Source organism: Cannabis sativa, chromosome 7, assembly GCF_029168945.1.
Source record: "Cannabis sativa cultivar Pink pepper isolate KNU-18-1 chromosome 7, ASM2916894v1, whole genome shotgun sequence".
NCBI lineage: Eukaryota > Viridiplantae > Streptophyta > Magnoliopsida > Rosales > Cannabaceae > Cannabis > Cannabis sativa.
This window is the reverse complement of record NC_083607.1, coordinates 4,434,710-4,452,333: the sequence shown is the minus strand read 5'-3', so window position 1 is coordinate 4,452,333 and position 17,624 is coordinate 4,434,710. Positions and strand designations below refer to the sequence as shown.

General features: G+C 30.3%; 2 protein-coding genes across 2 annotated transcripts; one reads left to right on the top strand and one right to left on the bottom strand.

Moving 5' to 3' along the window:
- Positions 1-1,931: 1,931 nt before the first annotated feature.
- On the bottom strand, positions 1,932-4,966 carry LOC115697053 (protein IN2-1 homolog B). Its single transcript, XM_030623957.2, has 10 exons — positions 4,673-4,966; positions 4,484-4,558; positions 4,307-4,367; positions 4,107-4,193; positions 3,838-3,939; positions 3,657-3,756; positions 3,499-3,575; positions 3,295-3,402; positions 2,228-2,308; positions 1,932-2,118 (listed from the first exon to the last, which is right to left on the bottom strand). The coding sequence occupies exons 1-10, from the start codon at positions 4,891-4,893 to the stop codon at positions 2,107-2,109; spliced, it is 924 nt and encodes a 307-aa protein (XP_030479817.1). The 5' UTR covers positions 4,894-4,966; the 3' UTR covers positions 1,932-2,106.
- Positions 4,967-11,534: 6,568 nt separating this feature from the next.
- On the top strand, positions 11,535-15,315 carry LOC115697028 (receptor-like protein 7). The gene is made up of 2 exons (XM_030623924.2): positions 11,535-14,872; positions 15,026-15,315. Exon 1 carries the CDS (start codon positions 11,728-11,730, stop codon positions 14,851-14,853), a length of 3,126 nt encoding a protein of 1,041 aa, XP_030479784.1. The 5' UTR covers positions 11,535-11,727; the 3' UTR covers positions 14,854-14,872; positions 15,026-15,315.
- Positions 15,316-17,624: the final 2,309 nt, after the last annotated feature.

Below are 17,624 nucleotides of genomic sequence, written 5' to 3'. Positions count from 1 at the left end.
TTAATGCAAGTAAGCTTAATATGTTATAGTACTGAATTTGTAGATATATTAATCAGCTGAAGAGAATTGCAATATTGAACAACTAATCATTTATAGAATAATTCAATAGGTTTTGTTGCTACATATTTTCAAAATAATTTTCTAGGGGACTTAGAAAACCACCTTGTAAACTAAGAATGGTTGAAGAACTAAAGAATGCTAGAAATTTCTTGAAATGAATTGGTTGTTTCCAACCAACATTGAGCTTCTATATAAAAGCTCACCTGTGTAGCAAAAACAACAATCTTTACAAACTAAATATTTTTTTTTTTTTGAAAAAAAGCGCGATTATATTACTTAAAAGAAACCGTTAAACCTCACGGTCATTACATAACAGTTCAAGAGGAATGGAATCAACGGGAATAACCCCAAACCTGTCAACTCTTCAAGCATCCAACCTATCAACTCTTCATATCATAACCCAATTTCTTTTTTGTTCCTAATTTTTAAACAATCAGCAGTATCGTAGCCTTGTTTAATCAATGTAATCTTTGCTACTCATCACTATGTATTTTGATGTCAACTGCTTTTCTTTACCTTTTTTAATTTTTCATGGAGAAAATTATAATATTTAGTCTATAAAAATTAAGACTTATTTTCGATCATAAAATGATTGAAAAATGATTTATTATTCCAGAATATACTTGGTTTATCTCAAAAAATAAAAAAGAAAGTCTTGAAAGAGAATCAACAAAAGAATTCTCAAGCATTATTATGCTTCAAGCAAACCATAGTAGAAAACATTTTTCTTTTAATTATGAGGGCATCAGTAGTAAAAGAAGCAAGGGAAATTTTATTCACCCCAAAAATTTTTAAAAACACTTTATTTTAATAATTTTTATTTTATAAAAAATTTATATCTTTAATTGTACAAATTTTTTTTAACTTTTTTCTTCCAATTCATATTCTTAAAAAATATACCTATCGAACAAAAATAAATTATATTTTAAATATTATGACAAAAAAATTAAAATAAAAAATTATATGAAATTTTTTTAGAAAAAAATAAAAATATGTATACATGAGTTAAAAAGATTATGAAAATAAAATCGAAATAAGTATTGAAATTAATATAAAATAATGTGAGAAAAAAAAATTAAAAAAATATCAAGAGTAATTTTTAAAAATTATTTAAATTCATATATTTTTTTTAATAATATGGTGTATTTATTATTTTATGGAGTGTAAATAGAACTCTCTTTATAAGAAATGTTGTAGTTCCAAAAAATAATAAAGATATATAATGTTAAATTATAAAGAGATTTTAAAAATCTTAAAATGAAAGATAATATCTGTAAAAAAAAATACAATTTTAAGATAAAAGTAGTAGTAAATAAAATAGGAAAAAGATAAAAGAAATGAAAAGGAAAGATAACAAGTATCTTCAACGTGACATTTGCAAAAAAAGAAACAAAATTTGCTTGGAAAAAGACTGCTAGTATAATGAAAAATTATATTGTCAAAATCATAAGAAATTAAGAAACAAACCGCAGTTGTATTTTATTTAATGTTTAGAATCTCATGAGTGTTGAAATTGGATTTCTTATTTGTTTTGTGTAAGATGGAGAAAATGGTAATTGATGACAATGGTGTGAGGCTTTTTCCTCAGCAGTACCAAACAAACTAAGTTTCAAGTTTCAACATGAGAAGTAAGGGCCCTGTGAAAGGTATGAATTTTTATATTTTCTTTTACACTCAATATAAATCTGGTTTTTTATATGAATTTTATGCAAAATAGATGTAAGATTATTTTAAAATTTATTTTATAAAACAAATTACTTGTACGTTAGAAAATGTTTATCAATATAAGCACTTTCTTTCTTCTTAAACCAATGCCTGGCCAATTTTCATTTAGACTGGACAAAAACGATCAATAATCAGAAGAGAAAAAAGACACAGATGAAATCTCCTCAACTGCATTATTACAATGGCCACTGAGTTAGCATTATTTAGTCCTTTACAACTTATAAACAATTTCATTATTTAGCTGTTCTAAGCTATAGCTACAACTCGAAGACAAAGGCCAAATAAGAACATCTTAAAAGACCATGGTTTGAAGCACCGATTTCAGTTTGACATCTGCATAGTAGTGAAGGATTTGGCAAAGAATTAGACCTGCCTTAGTTAATTTATGCATTAAACCTATTAGCCTTTTCAAAATTTGAGAGAGTGGTGAGAATAAATTTACCGAGAAGCGCTTCTTGATGGAAGCAACTATCTCCTTAGGATCGCTTCGAGTTGGTTTGTAACCCTCAACTTTGTTAATCTCCTGCAAAACATGATAATATTGAACAGCCTGAAAGTGTGTTGTAGAGCTTATGAGTTGCTGATCAACTGGGATCTACAAGAGTCCCATATGCAACTGATCAACAGCTATGTTTGGACACTCTTTGCAGTTTCAGTTTCAGGGAAAATAAAACTCAGAGCACACTTCACTCTTAGAGATGCACTTCCCTACCCTTTTGTGCTCATCTAAAAGTACTTTGCTATCAATGCTTAGGATTATTAGACTTGGACTTAACTTCAAGAGAAGTCTCAAAGTCTGGACTATGCAAGCAATGGCAGAACTAGGGGGACAGATTGTGGTAAAGGATATATTGACTCCCTTTCAAAAAATAGATATTAAAATAGTTTATATGTATAAAAAAGGTTTATAGTAGACCCTCCTAAAGGGGTCTATGTCTATTCCTCTGTTTTAGTATCAGGAGAGATTTTTAGTCTAATTTAATTTTATGGGCGTGTATATTGTATTATTTAGAGTCACCTGTAAATTTTGAGAATATTTTGAATAGTTTACAGTATCGAAAATAAAGTTCAAATATTTTGCTGCATGCGTGACTCTTTTTTCTTATACTCGTTAGGCGTGGTAAATAACTGTTTGAACTTTATTTCCGGCAATGTGAAATATTCAAAAAAAAAAAAAAAAATTTACAGATAATCCTAAATAGGTACAACGTACGCAACCATTAAAAAAATAGACTAAAAATCTTGCTAAATGTCAAAACAATTAAGGAGATCTACTGAAACAATCCTTTAAAGTGTATACTATAGATATTTCCATATATATGGATATATAATATATATATATATATATATGTATATTAGTATAATTCTTGTTGAAAAGAAAAAATGTTGGCCCCCTTTATATTTTAACCTTGGCTCCATCACTTTATGCAAGTGACAGCTGAAGTTTGAGATATATGCTTTGTTTTACTGCATAAAAAAAAAGGAATTCTACTTTAGATACATTCATACCTCAATCCAAACTTTCAGGTTAGGCCTGCCTGCAGTGATGTCATAATTCATGACATCTGCTAAGAAAGGTTGAAATCTTTCAATGAATGGTGCATAAGCAATGTCCACCTGAAGATTAAAAACGAAATTAGTAAATAATTCATGAAAAAGAGTAATGTGAACCTTGGTTTAATAAAAGGGAGATTGAAATGTGTGCCACATTACCAGACTGAACTGACCAAGAAAGAATGGTCCATCTTCAAATTTGGAAAGAGCAGTTTCAATAAAATCAAATGCAGAAACTGTTGCAATATATAATAACCAGGTTAAATTAATTGTTTCCAAGTCAAACAGCATCAAGAAAAGAAAAATTTGCAGCTCACCAGCTTCATTCACGTCTCCTTTGAATGAAGAATAGACAGATTTATTGAATGTGTCAGTATGAGAAAGCAACTCCTCTGCATACTCCTTCTTTGCAGGATCCTGTGGAGTTTGCATTTATTCAATATCAAAACTAATAATAATGATAATAATAAAATATGCCCTTCAGCTTCAAACTCTCACATATTCAGGCCAAAGTGAAGGCCCTTCAAAGTTACTGTCAAGATATTTGATCAAGTCCAAACTCTCTCCTATGACTTCATTTTTGTGTTCCAATGCTGGCACCTACATTACAATTCCACATCAGAAATACATTGAAGAGAAAAGAACAACACATAGCCATTGACTTGATATCAGAACAACACAAACTCTTGTGACACAATGCCTATAGTTAAAAGTTTTTGGTGGTTTTGAATTTCTCAATTGGGTTCCAAAAGCTTAATTCTTTGTACCTTGTTAGGTGGGTAAACTTTCTCCTTGTACCAGGCAGGCCTGTCTTGTAGATCAATGGGAACCAGTTCTATCTTTTCCAGCAATTCCTGTGTACCCAAAAAAGATAGCAACCCCAACAGTACAATAAGAAAACATTAACATTTCGTTTGGTCACTCAGAAAGGAACAAAACCCATATCATAGTATGAATTGAAGACAACCTTACAGTTGCGCGTAATCCAGACGCGCTGTGCATATGGGCATACATAAGATATATACAACCTTCATCAACACAGAAAAATTCAATTCAACAGACACATCAATGAGTTATAGTCACACACACACACAGAATTATATCAAAACACAATAACTGAAATAGTGTGTGGTTTTTGTCTAACCTTGTTTTGCCATCGAAGATTGTTGGGGGATCAGAGCTAGAAGTAAGAGCAGGTGTACGAACCTCTTGCACACTCCTTCACAATCCCAAAAAAAAAAAAAAAAAAAAAAAAAAAAGCCCAAATATTATTATGCACTTTATTTCATATGGGTTCAAAACTTCAAATATAAAAGAGAGAACTTTCACATACCCAGTAGCCATGGCTGCAGAAGAGACCCAAGTTCTTCTACTTGTTCTACCACCAAAATAAAGTTGGAATTGAAGCTTGGGAGTGGGAAATTTGTTGGGTTTTGGAAGTTTGATGAATACTGAAAATTGGATGTTGTTGTTAGTAGTGGGGATGGATGATATTATCAGAGGAGATGAGCCTGATCCTAAGGCTGGGCTAGTAGTAGAGCTAAACGTGGCCATTTGTTAATAGTAAGTAGTTCAATATTATTGGTTAGTGGCAAGAAGAAAGAATAGTTTTTAGTCGAAATGAAAGAGTATGGATTGGAAAAATATTTGGATAATTTTTTAAAAAAAATACAAAAATACAATTTGTACAGAATTTTCAATATTTTTTTACGATTTTCAGATTTTATTTACATAAAATATGATTTTTTTTATTTTATTTTTATGTTATATTCTTGTTATTTTAAAAATACAACCAACCAAAAAGAGAACCACTATTAATTCCGACGACTCGACCGTAATCAATTAAAACATGGGTTATTTCGAATTCATGAAGAAAAAAAATTCAGAAAAATTACTACAAAACTAAAATTCAACCAAAAATCTAGTTTAATTCGAATAAAATTAATGTCCTGACTTTAATTTTCAGATCCATGAAAGGCAGATCTCAAAAAGTTAAATTGGAGTTCCCAAACAATCCAACTCATGTATAATTAAAAAAAATACATCAATACTATAGTTAAATATTTATCTCGATGCATTTTTGTTATTTTTCAGATTTCCAATGTTGAATTTGTTCATATTAAATCACGATTAGAATAGTAAATTCACATGTAGACAGAGTTACGTACGTGCAAACACTATTCTAATTTTTTATGTTTCATAACAGTTTCATTACAGTTGCAAAAATATTTTGCTAACTCTCTAAAACTTGACACATTAATTATTATAAATTGATAACGATACAATAGATTTTATCATATTTACAAGTGTTTCATATCGTCAATACAATACAAAACTCTTTAAAGAAATTTTTATAACGTGTTTAGTTTTATTAATATACTAAATTAGTTGATATAAAGTTAGATTACAGAGGTTTAACAATTGTTTCTCCACATATTACTATTAAGGTACAATTAATTATCGATCAGTGACAAAAAAAATACTGACAAATAGTTTCTTATAGATACAAATTCACATTTAACATTTCTAGTTGCAATTAAGTTGCACGTTAGTTGAATACTGATTTTGCTACTATAATATCATAGTATTATAAAACAGGGCTCGAAATTGTCAAATACGCGACCTGAACAGATAAAACATGATTGTTGTAATATTCGTTTGTATTAAATATGTGAAATTATTAGTTGTTTTATGGTTTTATGTTAGTTGGCTCGCAACAGATATAATTGTTGTATTAGAGTTTCTTTACAGTTTTCTCATAATAGACTGACCATAAATAAATTTTCAAAATGTCAAAAAAGGAACGTAATTTCATTTTTCATATTTTACAATGGGCAGTTTGATCGAGGAATGAATTGTGTAAATTACAAAGTTAGTGGCGAATTCATCTCAATGGATTGAAAAATATGAAGAACTTGTAGACAAGTTGAAACAAGTATTGGAATGCAGCAAAGAAAACACTCAACTACAACTGAAATATTAACTGAAAGAAAGTTAATTACCAACTGTTGAGATAAAAGACGATCTAAGCCTATTCTTCTACATCCATACAATTATATATTAAAGGAAAATTTATTTGACTTTTTTAATTTTTTTAGAACTTATACAGGGAGAAATGTTTTTTTTAATACATTGTGCATATTAATTTTTTAAATAGTTACATAACAGTTGATTTAAAGTTGTATTTCATATCAAACTTCAATCAAACGAGAATCTTGATTCTTCCCCTTTTAACCAACAACAATAGGACTCCTCTCTATTTTCTCTCTTTTGACGATATTAGATTTATTCTTAGCAGGAGCCTTTCCCTATTTGGGTATGGGCTCAACAAAATCATCATAAGAAAAACTATCATCTAACTTCCTTCTCCCTTTCTCTTTACCTTTTTTGGAGATAGATTTCAACCCTATTTCTAAAGCTTTAGGGCTTGTAATTGAAACTTTTCTACAGAGGGAGATGGAGAAGATGAAGAACGAATTATATATAGAAAATTGTAGAAAAAAAAAAGAGAAAAAAATATGGGCTGATTCTTCAATAGCAGTTGAAGATCATGAGATTTCAATTTTTTTGGAGATATTTTTTCTTTAAACCATGTAGAGAAGTTTAAATGTGTAGTTGAAAATGAAAAAAAAAAAAAAGAAATTGAAAATATAAGTTGGTTGAATATGATGGAAGAACAATGACATTATCATTAAGAGAATTATGTATGCAAGTGATATTTTGGTAAATAAAATAAAGTAAGAGGTATAAAAGTAAGTAAATAATAAATTAAAAGGGGATAATGTTTGGGGGAAATGGTTGATGATTTTCTTATGCTCTTTTAATAATAGTTAGTTACTAAAGTATCTTGCCTAATTTTTTTTTAAAAAAAATTGTAAATAATTTATAGTACTGAAAATAAGATTCAAACAATAAGTAGCACTCCCTATATAGGAAATTAGTAATTAAATGAAGCTTTATTTGGTGTAATTTTATTAAAAAAATTATTGTGAGTTTTGTACCACATCTCTTATGTGTAAGTGATTTATATTACACTTATAACCCCATAACAGAATTTTGTTATTAAGATAAAAGCTATGTTTGGTGTGATTTTATCAAAAAAAAAAAAAAAAGTAGCATTCGTACCTATTTTATTTTATGTACGTTTAACTAATTATTTTAAATTTTACTTTTGACATTGTAAATGTTTACAGGGATTTTTGGAAGTTGAATAAAAAATAAATTAAGCTTAAAGAAGAATAATTAAAAGATGATGCAACAACGATTTTTATTTGATTGGGGCGTTAATGAGCCTTAGTCCATGAGTCAATATTATTAAGCTCAAAGGCTGTGAAATATCTTTACACAAGAATTTCTCTTGCCAAAGTTTTAGAACCCTCTCGAACCTTTTGTACAAAGGGATGAAGTAATATTTATGGGCTAGAGTCGGGTTCATGGGTAAATTCGGACCCGCTAGGGTTTAGTTGCATTAATTAAGTCCACTCATAGGGTAAAATACATTAAAGTAAATTGCGACATAATCTCCAATATTTTCACTTCGCTAGCAATTAACTCTTAAAATTTATTTTTTGGCACCAAAATCTCCAAAACTATATTATGTTAGCAATTTGCCATTTCCATCTATTTTTACCTTTTAACTGCCATGTTGTATCATCCACGTGTACATAGTATACATGTGGCACAATTTTATTAGTCCATATAAATAATTATTTAAAAATTAAAAAAAATTAATTAAAAATAAAAAATAAATTATTTTAAAAATAAAAATAATTATTTCAAGTGAGGCCCAATACATGAGACAACAATCAATTATACGGAAGGAGACCACATAACAGTGACAAGTAGCATGCGCCACCAATTGTACATTATCCATCAGAATAATGGGTGTTGGACAAAAAACATGTCCCTTTAGGTGTTGTGCGTATTTCTCAGGCTTGGCACAAGGGACAAACCCCTGATATTGTAGGATTCAGTGTTAGTTGGGTGCCACGTAGGATGACACCCGAATGTCTCTAGATGTCTCTTCAATATCCCTTCTTAGATTACCTCGTGAGGGGTATTCAGGTATGCTTCGCTGAGTCTTCCATTTTTTGGGTGAGTCGCTCTTCCAAGACCAAGAAGGTCTGGCTTTATCGTGAATGGAATGAGATTACAATTAGACTCGGAGAGCCATAGTCTAACTTCGTTGTGGGCTAACCCACTAGTGTAATTGGGTCTACAAATGGGCATGCTTTACTTAATCTTAGGTCTTAGAAATATATATGTCACCTATCTAGAAACATGGATAACAGTAATTTATTTAGAATATCTCAAAAAGATATCTACTATAACTATAATATAAATTGTCAAATAAAAAAATTAAGATACCCTAAAAAAAAAATTAAGATCTAGGTACTAGAAATAGAAAAATAGAATACTCATACTTAATAAATAAATAAATAAATAATCATACCTAATAAATAAAGTGTTTATCTAATTCAATATGTATTCTTTTTGTTTATAGTGTACTTGATTCACACTAAACGAAAAAGGTTGAATCCCAATTTTTTTTTGGGCTTTTTTTTTCAGTTTTAACCAAAAAAAGTAATAATATTATTAAAATATTTCAAGCTGGCTAAATAAACAAATATACAGTCCAAATAAAAAAATTGCCCAAATACCACTTACACACACCTTCAACTCAAGATCCATGCTTCCCGGGCAACTATCGCGCAACCACGCAGCAACCCAACACAACTGAAATAAAAATTCAACGAGAAAAAGAACCACCATTAATTCTGACGACTTCACATGAGAAGACGACCAGAATCAATCAAAATAGGAGTTGTTTGCGAATTCATGAAAAAAAAGTGTAGAAAAACTACTATGAAACTAAAATTCAACCAGAAATCCAGTTTAATTTGCATAAAACTAATGTACTGACTTCAATTTTCAGATCCATGAAATGCAGATCTCAGAAAGTTGAACTGGAGTTCCCAAACAATCTACCTCAAGTATAATCCCAAAAAAAAATTACATCAATACTATAGTAAAATATTTATCCTGATGTTTATTCGTTGTTTTCCAAATTTCTAATGATAAATTTGTTCCTATTAAATCATGAAGAGACATGTAGATAGAGTTACATACGTAGAAACACTGTTATAATTTTTAATGTTTCATAACAGTTGCATAAACATGTTGCTAACAGTTATTTCATTTGATTGTAACCTTCGTCTGATGCAACCTTCGGCCAACCACCCAGCAACCTTCGTCTGATTGAAACTTTCGTCTGATGCAACCTTCGACCAACCACCCAGCAACCTTCGTCTGATTGAAAGCTTTGTCTAATGCAACCTTCGACCAACCATCCATCAACTTTCGTCTGATTGAAACCTTCGTCTGATGCAACCTTCAGCCAATCATCCAACAACTATCGTTTGATTGTGTAATTGATAGTGTAAGAGGTATTTTAGTAATTAAAAGCACATAAAAGGTATAATATTGTCCACGCCTTATGGAGGTATTTTTATAAATAAAGTAACAATTTGTATTTTCCATGTAATTATTTTTTTCTCTTCATCAAATAGAACAAAAAGATATTCTTAAAAAATATTTGGTATAACATTATTTATTTATGTATCTTAATAGATTTCAACCATACACGTAATACTTATTCAATTATTAAAATTTTATTATGGAGCTAATACTTGTTACTTATGAATTTAGAAAAATACTAAAATGTATCAATGGTGTTTAACACCCGCTAACGTGTCATATTGTTATTGATAGAATTATGTATTAGGTTCCACATAATTTAATTTAATAACTATCATAAATTATCGCTAACCATTTGCAAGATGACACCTCACGATCAATGAGGGAGGGACATGCACACTATGGGGGGTTGTAACCTTCCCTCAATTTAGTGTTTGTATATATTTCACGTATAATAAACATACCCCTAATGTAGTTTCTCTCTCTGTAACTGCTCATTGTGGTGCTAAGCAATTGTTGGTGTTTAATAGCAAGAGGACTAATATCATCAATTTCATATTATAATGGGTAAATATCATTTTAGACCATGTGTTTTACAAAAGTTACTAATTAGACCCTCTGTTTTGTTAAATGACAAAATAAACCCTGTATTTTTCAAAATTGTACAAATAGGAACCATGAACTATTTTTTTGTCAAAATAAAACTTAATAATAATCTAATCTAAAGATGTTATGACGAAATTGGTTACATTTTCTGTATCTATTCGTGTTAGAAATTGTCTTAAAGTTGGTTATATTAAAAAATAAAATTGTTGAAAATTGAGCTCAGGGTCCTATTTTTACTATTTTGGAAAATATAAAGTCTATTTTATCATTTAACAAAACAAAGGTTCTAATTAGTAACTTTTGCAAAACACATAGTCCAAAATAGTATTTACCCTATTATAATTTCTTAATCAATTTCCGTATCCAAAAATACATGCCTGAATATTTTAATTTTTTTTTATGGGAGTGTTTGTTATAGTTACAATATCACCTTTGTAAATTTTTGAAAAACTTTGAATAGTTTACAGTACCGAAAATAGGTTTGAAGATTTTTGAACACAGGTGGTAAACTGAAATATCAGCACTCTGTTTTCGATACTGTAAATTATTTAAAAATTTGCAAGAATAATATAGTAACTATAACGAGTACTGCTACGAAAAAAAAAATATTTTAACATGTAATTTCAAATATAAAAGTCCACTAAAAAATTATAATAAAAGATTATAATTAACACTTACAGCTCAGTATAAGCATATCATTAATGCCCAGTTGCCCACACACCCAACTCACCAGTAACTGATCACCTATATAAAGTCAAAAATTCACATTTAATATTTCAGGCCAAGATCAACATCAATTTATTAGCAACGAATCTGTCAAATATTTCTCACCAAATAAAGTTCATTGATGTTGATATTTTTCTCTGGTTTTGACCAAGTCTACTCATTTTCTCTCATTATTCATGGTAGAAAATGAGATAAATTAGTGACATTTTTAGTGATAAAAATGGTAAATTGGTAGTTATTAATTTATTGCTGGTTTAAATAAGCCCTCCACAAGTGGATACTATAGCACAAAACGCTGATGCACTATATATATATATTTTTTTGATAGAGTAATTTCTTTTTTTTTTTCTTTTGATAAACTTTTGAATAGAGTAAATACTTTTCAAATTTTAGATAATATCTGTAGCAATAAATTAATGTGAGACGAAGAGTCGTCGTAGTTAGTTTTGAATTCAATTCTTAGACTTTGTTGGGAGCAAAATTTAGTAACCAACCACACTATATAGCACAAAAGAAAAGATCATGTTGTTTCATTTCAACCTTAATTAATCCACATTGAACCCATCCTTTCCTTCCAAGATGAGAGTTATTCATCAATTTTCATGGCTTTTTTTCATACCCTTTAGCTTGATATTATTACTCACTGTGAATTTGCATACTGTTTCTAGCCAATGCCTTAACGACCAAAAATCCTTGTTGCTTCAACTGAAAAACAATCTTACTTTCAACACAATATTATCAACCAAGTTGGTCACATGGAGTAGTGATCAAAGTTCAGATTGCAAAGCTTGGAAAGGTGTAACATTTAATGGTGAAGGACTTGTCACAGGTCTTAACTTGAGCCTTGAGTGGATCTCTGGTGGATTACACAACAATTCAACTCTATTCAATCTACAACATCTCAAAAGCCTTGATTTATCATGGAACATTTTCAACAACATTCTTATCCCAAATGAGATTGGTAAACTCTCAAATCTAAGTCATTTAAATTTGGCATATGCAGGCTTTGTTGGGCAAGTCCCATTTACCATATCACACTTAACAAACTTGGTCACTCTTGATATCACCACACTACAAGGGAAGCTAAATCTTGACAGCATAGATTTTGGGGTAATGGTTCAGAACCTTTCCAAGCTTGAAGAAATGTATTTTGATGGTGTGAATTTATCATCATCAAGTAATGACTGGTGTAAGGCCTTGTCATCTTCTGTGCCTAAATTGAGAGTTTTGAGCTTGTCAAGCTGTGATCTTTCAGGCCCTCTTGATGAATCTCTTGGGAATCTTCACTCTTTGTCAGTGATTCGCCTCGATTATAATAACTTGTCTTCCACAGTTCCCACATCTTTTTCTAATTTCTCAAATCTGACTTCCTTGATTCTCAACTCGAATAAGTTGTATGGGAACTTTCCTGAAAAGATTTTTCAGATACCAACCTTACAAAATATTGACTTATCAATGAATTCCTTACTTCATGGTGTTTTGCCAGACTTTCCCCAAAGTAATTCTCTCCAAACACTTGAACTGCTTAGCAGTAATTTTTCAGGGGCATTGCCAACATCCATTGGCAACCTTAAGAACTTGTCTAAGTTAGACATTTCTGCATGCAATTTCAGTGGAGAACTTCCAAGTTCACTGGCTAAGCTCAACCAACTGATGTACTTGGGTTTATCTTATAACAAGTTCACTGGTCAAATCCCATCTTTCAATATGGCCAAGAACTTAACAGAAATAAATCTATCTCATAATTCTCATGGCGGGACTATTCCTGCTGCATTGTTTGCACTTCCATCATTGCAGAAGATTCAACTTTCCAACAATAATTTCAGTGGACAAGTTGTTGGGTTTTCAAATCCTAGTTCATCACTTTTGGATACTCTTGATTTGAGCAGCAATAATCTTGAAGGGCCTCTTCCAAAGTCCATCTTCAAACTCAGAAATCTCAAAATTCTATCACTGTCCTCAAACAAATTCAATGGCACCTTGCAATTCGATGTGATTCAAAGATTGGTAAATCTTACATCACTTGACCTTTCTTACAACAACTTGTCAATCAATACAAGTGGTAAATACTCTAAATTTCTTTCATTTCCACAATTTAACACATTAATGCTTGCTTCTTGTAAATTGACCACTTTTCCTGATCTTAAGAATCAATCAAAGTTAGCCATTTTGGACCTCTCAAACAACCAATTTCATGGGGAGATACCTAATTGGATTTGGGGACTTGAAAGTCTTATGGTTCTGAATCTCTCCCATAATTCTCTAATGAGTCTACAAGAACCTTATGCTCTTTCTCCTTTTCTCTTTATCCTTGACTTACATTCCAACCAGCTTCATGGGAAGATTCCCATTTTACCCCCAGCTTCAACCTATATAGATTTGTCTATCAATAACTTCACTTCCTCAATTCCTGTAGACATTGGTAACCATCTTAATGGCATTCTGTTCTTCTCTGTCTCAAAAAACCATCTTACAGGTATTATACCAGAATCCATATGTAATGCATCATCCTTAATTAAAGTGCTTGACTTATCATACAATAATTTAGACAAAGAAATACCTGAATGTTTGTATGATATGACTCAAAATCTTGAGGTGTTGAATCTAAGAAACAACAACTTCAGAGGCTCAATTCCTAATGCCTTTCCAGTTAATTGTTCTTTAGAGACACTTGATCTAAATGGGAATTCATTACAAGGGAAGATTCCAAATTCTCTATCTTCTTGCAACAAATTAGAGGTCTTGGATCTTGGGAACAATTTCTTTATTGGTGAGTTTCCTTGCTTGTTAAGGAACATATCTACACTACAAGTCCTTGTTCTTCAGTCCAACAAATTTCATGGAAGTATTAGATGTTTAAACTCAAATGAAAGCTGGAAGGTGTTACAGATTATGGATTTAGCTAATAATGATTTTGATGGTACAATACCAGATGGGAGTTTCATAAAATTGCAGGCAATGCTACAACCCTCTTCGAAAATTAATCGTGCTCACCTTGATGTTCAATATGATAATGGAATGTATTATCAAGATTCAGTTACAGTTTCCTTTAAGGGTAGGGAGATGGAGTTAGTGAAAATCTTAACAGTCTTCACTTCTATTGATTTGTCATTCAACCATTTTGTTGGAGCAATACCAGAGGAGTTAGGACAGCTTCAAGCACTTTATTTTCTCAACTTATCCAACAATGCTCTCATTGGCCAAATCCCATCATCTATTGGAAACATGGCACAACTTGAGTCCCTAGACCTTTCAAGTAACAAGCTGAATGGATCAATTCCGGTATCTCTTGCAAACCTTAACTTCCTTGCCTTTTTGAACCTTTCATACAATGATCTAACCGGACTAATTCCATCCGGTAATCAAATCCAAACATTTCCACCCGAATCTTTCGTTGGAAATAAAGGACTGCGGGGATGTCCTTTGACAGATGATTGTGGGAAGAGAGTGGCTCCTCGAAACACAACAAAGAAGAATGGTTCAGAAGTTGAAAATGATAATGAGATTGATTGGAATCTCATAAGTGCTGAAATTGGATTAATTGTTGGCTTTGGAGCTGTGATTTTACCACTTGTGTTTTGCAAAAGATGGAGGATTAAGTATTTTGAGTGCATTGATGATGTTGGTGTGAAACTCTTTCCTCAATTGTATATAACCAATTACAACAAGAACAGAAGAGAAAGAAGAAGAAGGCACTCATCTTGATATTGTTTCTTAAAGACATGTAAGAATTTTTCTTTATAGCTGTTAACATATAATTTCTGTTGAAAAATATATCATATAGTAATAGACTAGTTTGCTTTTTTCTTAAATTGATTACTTAAAGTTGAATACAAATTATACAATACTAATAGGAAATTCCAAATTGAACTTGTAGGAATCTATTGAGTGGTTTGGAGCTGAGACTAATTTTTGCTGCTGGTGTTTTACAAGAGATGGAGGAAGTTATGTTCTGTTTACTATTGTTGATTTTAGCATATCTACAAATATTATTTTAAGGTTTGAAGCAAGTTGTCATAGTAGTAATCATAACTATAAACTTTAATCAACTTTCTTTCACTTGTTGAAAGGAATTAAAGTTTCAAGTAATCATAGGTTGTGCTGGAATGTTTACGAGGTTGTGTATGGTTGGAAGTAATGAAATAAAAATGAATCAATTTTTATTCTGTTCTTTTATTTGGTTGCATATTCATGTTTATTTACTTGTAAAGGGAATTATGGTAACAATTCTTATTCTATTGTTTACTAAAATAAAGAATGGGAAAATTTGGTTAAGTAAGGGGTAAAAGAAATGGAAAACTTTTCCCTAATGTCAAGGGTAATGACTTCTATTTATTTATTTATTTTTTAAAAAAAATATATAGTAAAAATAATTTGGAATCTATGATTATATGTTTGCTCTACATTTTGTTGTTTTTGATGTTAAAACGGTTTTACTTATACATGGGAAATGAGTTTTGATGTATTGGGAGTATTCGTATTTATAGAAATTTTAATTTTCGTACTTATTCTAATATTTAGTTCATTTATGCATGGTGAAAAAAGAGCATTGGAATGGTCTTAGCTGACAATTTTGTCATTAGAAAGATATTTTGGTCTATTTAAGTATTTTGATTACGTTTTATGATAAAGTAGACAAAGATAAAACCATTATGATTATGTTTCCAAATAATTTTAGCAAAGAACATATTACAAATAATGATTATGATTCTTTCCCATTTATTTTGTTATATTTCTCCATTTATTAATTTCGATTCTAATTATAGTTTAGTAAATATGTCATTTAAAATATTGGAATGTTATTTTAATAAAATGACTTTTTTATTATTTTAGTAGAATGACTATTTTTTTTAAATGAAGGAAAAATCATTCCAATGCAAGATGAAAAAAAAAACTTAATAATTTGTTTATCAATTTTTTTTGTACATTTTAAATTTTATTCTATTCTATTCGCATTACTATTTTTATGTTTTCATTCATTCCAACTAAATATTGGTGTTGCGTTGGGTTAGAGGTAGGTAATGAAATAGAATGAAAATAGAATAATTTTTATTTCATTCCTTTATTTTGTTGTATTTTAGAGCTTGTTTGATACACCATATTAGACTGTGTATAATATTATATTAAATTATATTATATATTATATTTGTATACAATACTATATTAAATTTTGATTTATATCTAAATATTATATATTCTATACATATACATGTTAGGCTATTTTTAGCCTAAGTTTCGGGTCACATTTTATAGTTGTTTTTCTTCTTTATTATTATTTTTGGAATAGAATTACGCTTGTTTTCTTTGATTTCAGGTTTCAACACTTGGAATGTATAAATTGGACAAATTTCAGAAAACAGTGATCTATAAAATAGAGAAAATTTTAAAAGAGAATAAAGCTGAAACTTCAAGTCTAAATTCGACTATGTTCTGATCATATTTTGGAAAAAGTCAAAACATAAAAGTTTTAGATCTCTTTCTTATCTTTCCAACGCATCTTGAATCAGCCCATTTGGAGTTTGTATGAGAAAGTTATGCCTATTTTACTAAAAGATGTCGAAGCTGAAAATTCCATCTCGCCGCGGCGAGATTTCCATGGCCGCGGCTAGAAAGTCTGGGCAGAAACATAGTTTTTTGATGCACTTTTGGCCGCGGCGAGCGTCCGTACGGTCAGGGGTATTTTTGTCCGACGAACCCTAAAAATTAGATATAAATAGAAAACTGCGATTGGAAGTCAAGGGAAGCGATTTGGAACCCTAAAACACAGCAGAAAGAGGCAAGAAGAGCAAAGGAAATCAAAGTGAAGATCCAGATTCATCCACCAACAGTTTCTTTCTCTATTCCTCTTTAATTTATTTATGTTGAATATTGCTTTAGGAATGGTTATGGATTTGTTTCTGAACTAAATTTCCCATTTAGGGAGGATGATGATTGTTGTTTAATGTTTTGCCTAGTTAATGTTTAATTACCATTCCTCAATTCTTGTGTGTGAAATTATCTTAGTTTGTTCTTAATTTCATGTTTAAGATTGATCACCTTGTGCATGCTCTATGATCTCAATTCGAAATCTGAAAAGTGAGAATTGAGAATGCTAAAATTAAGATAATCGATGTTCTATGTGAAACGAAAGTATTTGCATGACTTATGTGACAAGTAGATTATTACTTAATGCTGATTTCATGTTAGTTTAATTAAGGAATTAATTAGATAACATGTGATTTAGAATCTAGAAGATCTGAAAGGAGCTAGGTTATTTCATAATCTGTCATTCACTTCAAGAATAGGATAGTAATTAATCATTAACGATTTGGGTAAACAACAACAGGATTCTCCTCCCTATTGTCTCATCTTGCTCAACTTTAAATTGTGTTATTTAGTTTTCTGAATTTCTTTCATATTTTACTGTTTTTAAATCATATTTGCTTTCGATTTACCGAATAGAATCATAAGTATAATTTAGTGGTACTTAATCCAAT